Source organism: Olea europaea, chromosome 2 (assembly GCF_002742605.1).
Source record: "Olea europaea var. sylvestris chromosome 2, O_europaea_v1, whole genome shotgun sequence".
NCBI lineage: Eukaryota > Viridiplantae > Streptophyta > Magnoliopsida > Lamiales > Oleaceae > Olea > Olea europaea.
Genome location: NC_036238.1, coordinates 21001084 through 21013838, shown reverse-complemented (window position 1 = coordinate 21013838; position 12755 = coordinate 21001084). Strand labels below are relative to the sequence as shown.

The 12755-nt window shown below is 33.3% G+C and overlaps 2 protein-coding genes across 2 annotated transcripts; one reads left to right on the top strand and one right to left on the bottom strand.

The window, feature by feature from the left end:
* Window positions 1–436: 436 nt before the first annotated feature.
* Window positions 437–2902, bottom strand: LOC111373594. The gene is made up of 4 exons (XM_022996152.1): window positions 2891–2902; window positions 2250–2308; window positions 597–1759; window positions 437–492 (listed from the first exon to the last, which is right to left on the bottom strand). Exons 1-4 carry the CDS (start codon window positions 2900–2902, stop codon window positions 437–439), a joined length of 1290 nt encoding a protein of 429 aa, XP_022851920.1.
* A 3532-nt stretch (window positions 2903–6434) lies between these two features.
* LOC111373588 (uncharacterized protein SYNPCC7002_A1590) lies at window positions 6435–11555 on the top strand. Its single transcript, XM_022996142.1, has 6 exons — window positions 6435–6711; window positions 6798–6988; window positions 7126–7171; window positions 8095–8177; window positions 8273–8389; window positions 11153–11555. Exons 1-6 carry the CDS (start codon window positions 6435–6437, stop codon window positions 11222–11224), a joined length of 786 nt encoding a protein of 261 aa, XP_022851910.1. The 3' UTR covers window positions 11225–11555.
* Window positions 11556–12755: the final 1200 nt, after the last annotated feature.

Here is a 12755-nt window from a genome sequence, read left to right as displayed (position 1 = left end):
TCGACTCACAGTTAATTGTCTTTTGATGCCATTTTTTCTGCAATATTCCATGAAAGGATTATAGAGATATTCACCTCCACGATCGGTCCTTAAAGTTTTTATCAAAAAACCACTTTGCCTTTCTGCTTGAGCTTTGAATTGAAGAAATGTGGAATATGCCTCAGATTTTTGACTGAGGAAGAAAACCCATATCATTCTTGTGAAGTCATCAACAAAGAGAATAAAATATCTCTTGTTTCCAAAAGTGGGAGTTTGCATTGGCCCACAAATATCCGAGTGCACAAGCTCAAGTGGTGCTTTCGTTCTCCATGAAGTTTTTGGAAACGACAACTTGTGCAATTTCCCATAGATGCATCCTTCGCACATTTTGTCTATGTGTTGGATGTTAGGAAGTCCCGTCACCATGTTTTTTATTTGGAGTAAACGAAGGCCTCTTTCATGAAGACGACCATATCGTAAATGCCACAAATATGCCAAATCTTCGTCTCTTGCCTTGAGTGCACAATTCTCATTTAGTGGCATCATAAGAGGAAATGTCTTGTTCTTCATTTCAATATTTGCCACACAAATATTTTTCTTTTTGTCAAAAACTTTACATGCACCATCATCAAAGTGGACAGAGAAGTCACTTTGAATAAGTTGTCCAACACTTAGGAGATTATGAGAAAGATTGGGAACATAAAGAACATCTGTGATGAGTTTCTTGTTACCTTCTTTAATTTGGACAGCAATGGTGCCTTTTCCTACCGCATCTCTACATGTTCCATCGCCAAGAATTACTTGTGAAGTAATATTTGGATTAAGGTCCACAAAGATGTCGCGATTTCCCGTCATGTGATTGCTACAACCGCTATCCAAATACCAAGGGCTTTGAGCTCCATTTTCATAATTTTGAGAATAAAACAGAATTTCCTTTTCATTCTCTTGAGAAAAGTTTGCTGCACTTTTTCTTTCTGTCATCTCTTTATTTTGAAACCAACAATCCCTTTGAGAATGATTGGGGATCTTGCACCTTTTGCATCTAAAGTAGCACTCCTTTGATTCATGATTCATTTTTTTGCAAATTATGCAAGTTGGATTGTTACCACCAGAAATTTGTGTTTGCTTGCCTTTCCATTTGCTTTGCTTGTCACCCTTCTCCCAATAGTTATCTTTTTGTTTTGTTTGATTTGAGCCTCTGTTGTGTTCTCCATAGTTGTTCGATCCTCCTTTTGATGTTTGCTTTGATTGGAAAGCTTGTTCGGTAGTGGATTGGTTACTCGAACGATTGATCCTTTGCTCATGGGCAAGAAGTGACCCGGTTAACTCATAAATGGTCATTTTGGACAAGTCTTTCGATTCTTCAATTGCAGCTGCAACATGGTCAAACTTTGGAGGAAGGCATCTTAACATTTTCTCCACGACTCTTTTATCTGTAATTGTGTCACCACAGCTTTTGATTTGATTTACTGTCTCGGCTACTCGTGAAGAAAAAACACGAACCGATTCTCGTTCTTCCATTTGGAGATTATCAAAGTCTCTCCATAAGGATTGAAGTTTCAAGGCGATCGTTTTCTCCGTTCCTTGTTGAATATAGCGGAGAGCCATTGCATCTTTTCTTTTAAATTCTTTTTGCAATTTTTCGTAATCTTCATTGTCTTCGGATGGTTCTTCGTACTCCTCATCGTCAATGACATCCCAAAGATCTAAGGAGATGAAGAAAGTTTGCATTTGGATGCTCCAGTATTCATAATGCTCGCCTTCGAAGATTGGGACTTGACTGGAAGAATATGTAAACAACGAAGCTGTTTGTATGAAAGCCATGAAAAAAATGCAATCAAAAGTTATGGCTCTGATACCAAATTTGTTAGTGCGGAAACGAAGTGTTGAAGAAAAACTTGAATTTTTATTGATAGTTTTTGAGTTGCTACAGCACACTCAATAATGTTTTCTTCTTTTTTTTCTTTACAATGAGACTATAAGAATGACCTCTATTTATAGGACCACATGGATAACTCTAGAGACATGAGAATATAAATGAACACCTAATAATTCATGAATTTGCATCATGTATTTTCCTGATACATTTTCTTCAAATGCATCATGTATTTTCCTGATACATTTTCTTCAAGTGCATGTAACCTTATTTATTTCCTAAGATTACAAATTAATGCCACATTTAACAGACATTATGTGCAAAAAATAATAATAATAAATAACATAAATCAGTAGGTTAAAAGAAAGGAGTTCGGCAAAAACTGCCTAAATACCCAGAATACAGATTTGAGGCTAATGCCTTCCTTTCCAATATATCCCTAATATGTTTTCCCTGTAGAATTTCCAACATCACAGAGTGCAATATTGCACTTTTCCTAAAGCATGAATGTCAAAGTTGGTAGCACATTTCTAGGATAAATATTATCATCAGCATTTTGAACCTAAAGCACAATGACCAGGCAAATGAATAGATTAGTAATTATTATTCTCAGAGATAAAATAGAATGCATCACGTTGTACTCTTCAAAGAATCATGATTTTCATTAAACAATCTCCCCATGTTCATTTGTAAAATAACTTTATTACTTACTTTTCACACATCACTATGTTCTTAAGAACTGAAACATAACGTCTGGTACGACCCAACATCATCAAAGATTGTGTGAATGAAAAATCTATAAGGATGGTTGCGAATTTTATTATCATATTAGCAAATATACACTTGGAACCCCCAAACTATAACCTTCCACCATAGTAGAAGTTATAAAACCAGCATAATATGATCACAGTAACTTATTCATTATGTGTTGACGAAATAAACCTTCAAAGAACATATATATAACTAAGACAGAATAAAGAATATAGAATTCAAAACTAAACACCACAGCTGATTTTAGGAGCAAAGAACCCTTACCACTGTTGCCATTAGATTCAAGTTCACGACTCTCTGATCTCTTCTTCAAACGAACCTACTGAAACTGTAAAAGAAAAGAATTGTACATTAATCTCCATAAAATAGATATACTCAAGAATGATAAGGAGATGGTGTGTTCACTCTTTTGATAGAGAGAGGATTGTCAAAATCTAAAAGAAATTACAAGTAAATGACAAATATTTCATCAAAAAAATAAACCACATAATAAATTCAATTTCCAAAGGAAACACACGGAATAAGTTGAAATTCATACGTTTGCAGAAGATAAAACAAAGCACACATTATGTTAAGAACATAAACTAACAGGAAAATATTGACAGACTAAATAAAAAAAATAAAAACAATAATAAATTAATTGGTAAAGACAAAAGATCCCAGTGTTATGGGTCTACTTTCTGATGCTCCAAAGTAAATCAAGCCCTTAACTTCTTCATTCTTATAAACAATTATTCTTCCTTTATGTTCAATAAATGCATTTAAAGTTCATACATGTTTATTCGCATTTTCTTTCACACGTCTTTAAGAAAAAAATGCACAACAATGGCTTAATACCAGAAACAAAGTGGAAATGTTTTGATGCTATATTAGCATGTTTCAGCTAGGTTAGATGATACATTCATTGCCTCTTTTCTCATGCTAGAACAAAGTGACATTTACTTCGTTCAATTGGCAAGTCTGACACTCTCTTAATTGGTCCTTTTCAAATAAGCGTCACCCATTACTTCCCACAAAATATTTAACACGTTGTATGACATCTATGATTCATTTATAACCTTCAAAAATATATTTTGAATGAAAATAGAGTTCTCTCATTTTCATAGCTAAAGTTACTCAACAATACAAATAATTGACTGGATTATTTTCATAGCCAGAGTTCTCCTAATTTCATAGCTAAATTTACTTTCAGCTCCAAGGCAATCACTTGTTTGTAGAATATTGTTTGCTTTGCCAGTTTTAACTTTCTTTCCACCCGAAATTAGATTCATGCTACTACACTTAAAAGCAATTGTGGGTAATTCATCTTTAAGATACTTGATCTACTTCTCAGCAGCTTCTCCTGTCGCCAACTCCTTTGGATTGGACCAGCTTTCCAAATTATTTCCTTCTTTTGAGCTGCCTTTTAGATGCTCTTTTGGTGAGAGGGTTACTATGGTATATCTCAATATAAGTATTTTAACATAAAGAGAGCAATACCATGATCTCTTTAGTAGGTTCTGTAAAAATATATGTGATTATCAAAATAAATTTCTATTTGTTAGGCCAGACTAAACATTAAAGGCGCATTGTCTTTCAAATTAACAAAAACAAGACAAGTATATTCACTTTAGAAAATTGGCATGTGACGGAATTGCCATTAAGTATCGATGACAAAAAGTCTTATCCTGCATTAGCAAAATCCAAGGAGCTCAAACCAAATGAAACATCATATTTGAATTCTTGACATGCAATTGAATAACATCGAGTATGAAGAGAAGACGATAAAAGTACCTACTTGTAAAACATGATCAATTTGTTCATCTTCGCTTCTGGGCAGTCTCTCCATCATAATTGAGTAATAGGATCTCTCTTCTATGGGATTTTCTAGTTCGTCTGCAAGAAATGCGGTAATAACTACAATAAAAAAAAATCATATGACTGAACTAAAGACTCATTGTTTTACGTTACGCTTGATCTGAAAGGACCTCAAAATGTATCTTGCAGTGGAACAAATCAAACAATTTCATTAGATGAAATACAGAAGGGGAAAGAAAAACTAAGTTCATTTCATCCCTATATATTTGGATTCTAAAAGATTAAATTACACAGAGCAGAGGCATAAACTACTGCGCTATCATTAGATTATCAATAGTTGATCAAACTTTTGATGATGAAAAAACTACTGCGCTATCATTAGATTATCAACAGTTAATCTATATAGTTTTGGCTATTCGGTTTTGTGGCCAACCTAATTGCCTTGTCGTTCAACTTTTATTTATTATTATTATTATTATTATTATTATTATTTGCCCTTTCTGATTTTGATTTTAAATTGTGCTATCCTCTTATTAACTAGCTGATGCATAATTAATTATTTCATGTTTTCAATGCATTTCTACGAATCCCCGTTGCCGAATGATCTCTTCCGTTTATTAGTAAAAATTGGGTTGTGCCACTTTAATAGGAAGTAGTTGATAGATGGGGTGACATAATGTTAGTTGGGAAAATATGATTGGATAAAAAGTTGAATGTATTTAAAATGGTCCAATGACGAAATGACATTTGGTATTATGTCAGTTATTATATTACTGTGGCATAATTCATAAAAAATTGGTTTTAAAAAAAAAGGACAACCAATACGGAAGACCAGTTTATTTGGGATACGTCTTAATTAATTATAATTTCATTTTAAAATTCTCCATGGATACAAATTATAAATAATTTATAAATATTATTTTAATTATCTAATTCTTTTAATTCTCGTTTGATAGAGATTAAAATTTTAATTTTAATTAAATTAAAGTAGAGTAAGTAAATGTTTTATGAAATTCATAACTTTTCTACCACACATTTTATTAAATTTCATTTATTAGAATATATCAAAATTTTGATTTTAATTCTCACTGAACACGAGCTTATTATTTCTTTTACATTTTATAGGATCCATTTTCCTTTCTTACCATATGGTATTTGCTTCGTCCATGTTTGGGCTCCATTAAAAAATAATTTTTGGGAAAAAATGTATTTGAAATAATAATTTTTAGAATAATGTGCGGTTAAGAAATAAATTAAATTTTTGGATTTATGTGTAATATTATTTTACTCTTGTTTGTTGGTCATCATTGAGAAAAATGATGTTTGATGTTTTGTATAATGATTTTTTTGAAAATGTGTGAATAAAAATATGAAAAATTTTAAATTTACGTGTAAAATATTTTATTGTATAAATGCGTGGTTGAAAATGAATATGAGAATTAAAGAATTTGTTTTTAAAGTGGTACAAGCAAGGGTTGATGAATGTGTGGATAAAAAAAATATATTTTATGAAAAAATGGAGCCCAAACAAGGGCGAACCAATTAAAGATTAGAAATTAAAATAATTTGTTATGCCTCACCACATGTGGCACCGAGACCAGAACCCCACCAAGGCCCTCTTATTTGCCTCCTTTTATCCACGTGGCAAAAATGTCGATGCTTATTGGCGAAGTAGCTGACAGCATTGGAACCATCTCAATTAAAACCCACTCATGAGCAATGAGGCTAGAAAGTATAGTCTGAGGCCCATCCTTTCCTCCTTGCTTAAGTTCTGAGTTCTAAAGCATGCAACCTCAGAAAAGTTTGATGCCCCTCCACTTGATGCCAACCTACGCAAGGGAGAACTTGGATCTATGTACGAAATCTTTTAGGAATAAATGATGGGATGCTAATAATGAGTATGAATGTCAAGTATTGTCAACAAAAAGTGACAGTTCTATGTAAGCATTGAGTGTACCGTAGGCTAGCAGGTCTAAATTGATGCCTATGATTAGATGTTTGAATTAAAGAGATGAAGTCACGTATACTTTTATCCAAGAATCACCATTTCACTTGCAACACTATAAATACCCCCCCCCCCCCCACAATTGATTTAACGCATTTGAATCCCGTTTCGTTCCAATTCAGAAGAAACCCTAGAATTATTATTAGAAATTCACATTTAAACTCCTCCTCGGATGATTCAACCCGACCGGCGTTCCGCATTTCGTCGGATTCAGCTCCGAGAGCCCGATTTTTGGCCCGACGGACAGAGTCTGTTTCCGTCCGACAACTCCAACGCCCACTGAGTAATATTTCTATATGTTTTACTGGAATTGTATGAAGCGATGATGATTGTTTTTTTTTTTTTTTGTTTTCCCATTGATTGTTTTAGTTGAGTATATGAGCCTGCCGGCGAGCCAGTACTCGGTGCTGGACGCGGAGAGAATAGAGCGGGTGGATGACAACACCTTCAAGTGTTATGTATACAGATTTAAGTTTTTTGCATTTGAAGTGTGCCCAGTTTTGTTGGTGAGAGTCGACGAGCAGCCTAATGGTTGCTGCATTAAGCTCTTGTCTTGTAAGGTATCTACCTTGTTTCGCTTGCCTGCTTGAATTCACACACAAACACACAGTTGAATAGTTCACGTCTATTTTATTGTTTTATTGATGATTCTCTTGGTACTTGATTAATTAACTTTGATCTTAATTGCAATTAACAGCTCGAAGGCTCTCCGATTGTTGTTGCACAAAATGATAAATTTGATGGTTAGCATCTTCCTCCAGTGCATTCTCATAATGAGTTCATTTTAGTACCTTTCTACTTCCTAAAATGGATTTTGGTTATTTGGCTTTTGTTTTGGCATCAGTCGGCCTCAGTTTGGAAAGAATTTATAAAGTTTGTCCATATATGAAGTTTCCAATATGAGGCTTGATGAATAGATGTGTCTAATTTTCACAAGAATATTTACATCCTAATAGCTGCAATTAACATAATTTGACTGAGAAATGTTGGCCAGAATATGGTGTCTCAATTAGAGGTTGTTTAAGTTAAATTTGTTGTTGATGTGGAAATGAAATCAACTACTTCAATTAGTAGAATGACAGTATAATTTAAAAATGGCATAAGTTGTCCTCACTGTGTCCTATAATTAATTCGTTAGTCTCTTTGGTGTTTTCTTATCTGTGTTTTTATTGTGGGAAATATAGAATTAAAGAAATAGAGCTAACAATTGCAGCTGTTTATGCTCCAAATATTTACTTGTCAATGTGAGGTCAAATGCTACCTATCAATATATTAAACCATTATCATAAATATGAATGCAATCAAGTCTTAACGTCTTAAACCTGCTTTTGTAACAAATTCACTTGTCAACATGAGGTCAGAGGTCAGACGATACAAATCATTATATGAACTATGCAGGGGATGTGCATAGTTTTTGCAAAGAAGAGCTTGATTTGATCTTGGTTGAACTACATCTTCTTTATGGATATTATGACTTACAGTTTTGAAGATTATGAATCACGCAGCGAAGATTTTTTCCTTGAATACTCACAAATGATAACATTCATGCCGTTGCTTGTTTCCTGGAATATGGTCATTTGATCGTGTTTAGGGTCATTTAATACTGAATTCTACAACATAATGCTTTTCAGGAGTTCTTTGACACTAATTTGGTATGGGCATGCAGCTTCAATGGAGAATAAGATATCATGTGATAGCAAACAAAGTGATTCAAAAGTGCAGCGACTAACTTCAGATGCAGTCATTGAGGTAATGATCCAAAAATGCCTCACTTCAAGTTGTAAATAATATGTATAGTAACATGGTTCTGCTTAATACAGCTGCTGTTGCTATGTTAAACGCAGGTCAATATTGAAATTCCTTTTGCTTTTCGAGCTGTTCCTGCACAGGTCATTGAATCAACTGGTTCCCAAGTCTTGGAACAGATATTAAAGATCATGCTTCCTCGATTTATGACGCAGGTCTGCAAGTGTAGATGTGTTATACTGTTTCTTTAACCATATATCCTTTTATGTTATGGTAGTTTTGGCTCCAGTAATACATGCAAGTGCTAGAATCTGTTGCCTACAAGCTTCAGGATGAAATTTGAAGAGATTATAGGAATTGGCATTTTGTGGCTAACTTTACACTGCTTTTGGTTGAGAGTATCTCCTGGAGGCTGTTTATTAACCATGTAATTTCTATCTCAGAGAGTCAGTTCTCAGTTAAAAATTAAACTAAGAGTCGATTTAACTTTCCAAATGTAGGGTGCCAAACCCTTCTTTCTACAATACTATTAATACTTCCATTTATTATTTCATAACTTTACATGCATTTCTTTGGAGTGGAAAAAAGAGAAAGTGTTGATCAATAATTATTATGGGAAAAAGCAAAGATAATATAAAGAGTGTTGTTGGGCTTGTATAAAAAGTTCTACTCTTTATATATGCTCTTAATAAAGATTTTGCAGAATGAAGACGTCAATGATTGGGCAAGTGATAAAGGATTTAGGGTGAAAGTTAGGAATTGAAATGAAAATTAAGTAGACTTCTCATGCAGTCGCACCAATGTTTTAGAAAACTGTGGCTGGCCTTGATATGGACAAAACAAATAATGATTTAGTTTTATCTCCAATCCACTGGCATGTGAATTATGTATTTGTTTTTTATTTATAATTTACGTCTGTCTTCACGATTTGCTACTAATTTTGCTTCTTTTTAACTTCACAATGCCAATTGGCCATAAAAAAATTCCATACAGGGAACTCAGAAATTCTTACTCCTGTTTGGCAAATAAATCAATTAATGAAGAGGAATAGTAGTTAATCCTATGAAATGTGTGGATAATAAATGAATAGTAGTTATGAATGTGTGGTTGAAATTAATGTTTGAATTTGACTAAATTTATAAATTGGTTGCCAAATGGAGGCTTACTTTTTTTCCAGACAAAGGTCATGTATGATATTGACCCTGTTGTTTGTTTTTTGCCAATGAAATCTTATAAGGATAAACATTTTACCTTGAATACAATTAGGGTTTAATTTATACTGATGTTCCCATTATTTTTATGAATAATTACTATTAAGCCTATGCGTGGCCCCCCATTTTTTCAAAAATTCATTTTCAACCACACATTCTCATATAAAATAATTTTACACGTAAATCAAAAACTTTTCCTTACTTTTTAATCACACAATCTCCAATAAAACACTGTTATATAATGCATTTTGACAAAAAAAAAAGGGGGGGGGGGGGGGGGGGGGAAAAGAAGGGAAAAAATATTCTTCTCCTGCTACATAATGCATTATAATTTGTTCAACTTATTATCATGGACTTTTCTCAATAGAAAACGGAGATTGCCATTAATATACTTGTTAAATCTATAATTTTTGTTTGGAAAGTTTGAGTTGACTGTAAAATTAATAGTTAGAATAGAAATCGTAATGATTTATGAATACTAACCAAATTTTATTCTTGCAGAAAAAAAAAAAAAAATAACACGTAAATCAAAATAAATGCTCAAACAAGGGTTAAATAATTAATTTACATACTAAAGTAAAATTTGTAATTCGAGTTTTGTTGGAAGATCTTTACCATTCTGCAGCTGACACTAGGGTGGTTTTCAATTCTCTGTCAATAACTCAGAAAAAAAGGAAAATGCTAAGGTTATTATGTAGCCTATAACATGCCATGTGAACTTGTTTATTTGAGACATGCACGTTTATAAATTTTGTCTGTGAGAAATCTATCTGATTTGTTGAACTTCACGAGTGACTGCAGATCATAGTGAGAGGACAAGGAAAAAGAAACAGGCAGGTTTTAATAATTTAATTTCAGTTTAATAGTCACGTACTGTCATATATAGTTAGTATAATATGCCCTCATATTAAACCAATTAAGGATATCAACATACCAACCATCATTTTGAATGAGCAATAAGGTATGGTGTCTAATGAATTTTGCATACAAGTGCAAGATGAAATATACGGCAGAGTATTCCTATATGTACTATCTTTGCTTCGTGAAAGGAAAATTTCTTCAGTCAATTGTGTGATTTCCAAATTTTAATGAAAACCAGTGTAAGTACATGCATTTCATGACATCTATAGACATTCTATTTGTTACATGTCACAAAACTCAGTCAAACCCTACATTTTTTTCCTAGCCTGTTAAACCATAAGGCTCATTCAGAAGTATGTTAATCTCGTATCATATGGTTCCCTAGCATACACTATTAAGTTTGAGACTGGACGGTTCCCCTCTCCCTGGGTAACTTTTGCTATTCCAAGATTTTAGTAACATTGATATTTCAATTTAAATTTCAAGCATACATCTGCTTCTTGACTATGTGAAGTTTATTTGAGTGTATGTGATCTATGATGCCAATGGCATTCTGGAGATCCCAATGATCATCTGCTGGTGAGTCTTAGATTATAAAATTTTCTTCTAAAAAAAACAGTATTCAAGCTATGTAGAGTGCTTAAATAAAATTACAATGACTAAAGTAAGTTCCCTTACTTCTGTTTGTAGATAGTTTAGAATCTATATGCATTATAAGAAAAAGCATTCAATCTTCCATAAGTTATGAAAAACTAGGGGGATATTAGGAATAGGTAAGACCTATCTTCTTCCTAGTTCTCTGTTTGTTGTTGGTTCTTTTGATGTTGAATCTGATTTTTGTTTCTCGCTATGTTTGTCTTTATTTCATGTATTCCAGTAACACGTATTTTTTTGTACCATTTGCAGTTAATGAAGGATTATCAAGCTTGGGCTTCGGGGGACACTTCAAGGCAACCTCTGGGAACTGGTCAGATTTAAGATAGCTGTAGTCGACTTCAAGCCAGCTATTTTGTATTCCATTTCTGTTGTATGAGTTAGGACAGATTATACTGTTGAGGGAAACCAACAGATGAAAACATACATCTAGGGGACTTAAAAACAAAAACTAGAGGTACTAGCTGCAGCCCAGCCAGCTGAGATGCTAGCCCGTTGGCGCCTCTAATTTAGGCAATGTAATGAAGATGATTTTCACTCTTTTAGTTATGTCCCACCATGCGTGTGGATCAGTATGCCTTACAAATGTGCGGTATGCTCATGTAAGTGATATCATGTGCAGTATAATGAATACGATTTTTACTCATTTTGATTTTCTCATGCACATATATCAAATACTACACTCTAAATGATAATAGAGATTGTGAAGTACTGAACTATCTTTTCCTTTTAATTCTCTTCATGTGCACATTTCTTAGGTAATCCCAAGAGATGAAACCGGAAAGTAAATTCAAACTTTCAATACATTTTGAGTTTATCTATGCTTGGTAACTTTGAGCGTATTATTATGTTGGTGCCCATTTCCTTTTGATACGAGATTTTGGTTGATGAGATTTACCATTTTTTTTATTTGGTTGATGAAATTTTGATCCAATCAAATGCTGCGACATCATTAGTTGGTAAATAAATTTGTAAGTAATGACATACTTGTAACACGACCATAAATATGAAGAGCATGTTGAAGTACTTAAAAATATTTATTCTTTAAATTTATAGATGCTTTTTAAATTATGAAATATGCTATTTAAAAATAGAGTAAAATGCTCTTAATATTTAATTTGTTACAATTGTTTGAAAAGGATACAATTAATTATAAGTGTTTTAAGGATTCCAACGTTCAATTGCTATCAAATTATTGCATTTCTTAAACCTTCTTGACTTGAAATAAAAGCTACTCTTTCTTTCTAGAGAATTTGGTTCGCCAATAATAATGTTGACATTCGAAAATGGTCAACAAGTGTCGTTAAAGGACGATGTACACGTGGGTGTAGTTAACCGTATGTAAATGGTAAACAGTATGTTTGTAGAAGAAGATGAACAGTAGACAATGGATGTATATTATATTCTCTTGTCCATATATTCTCAAGATCTCTTTAATTGATACAAGAATTGCTTATTTATAGTGACCAGATGGATGTGGTTATCGTTGGATTGGATCCACGTGGTCTGATCTATTAAACCCTTTGTGTCACATCAACTCTTTTCCACATTAATTACATTGATAGATATTTGACAAGAGGTCAGTCACTCTACAAACCTAGGCTGACATTCCTGACACTTATTAATTCTACATGTCACATCAGATCACATCAGTAGTCGATTCCAAAGACATGTTTGCCCGATCCTCTTCTGATTGTAAAGGACTTCGAATACTAAGGAGTTCGGCAGCAGAAGATAAACCATCTCAGAAAGAATAATAGAGTCACTTCGGCTGTTCTCAATGAAACAACCTAGGCGTTTAATGTGACAACTTAGAATGTTGATCCCTTTTGCATGCTTACCACGTGTCCACATA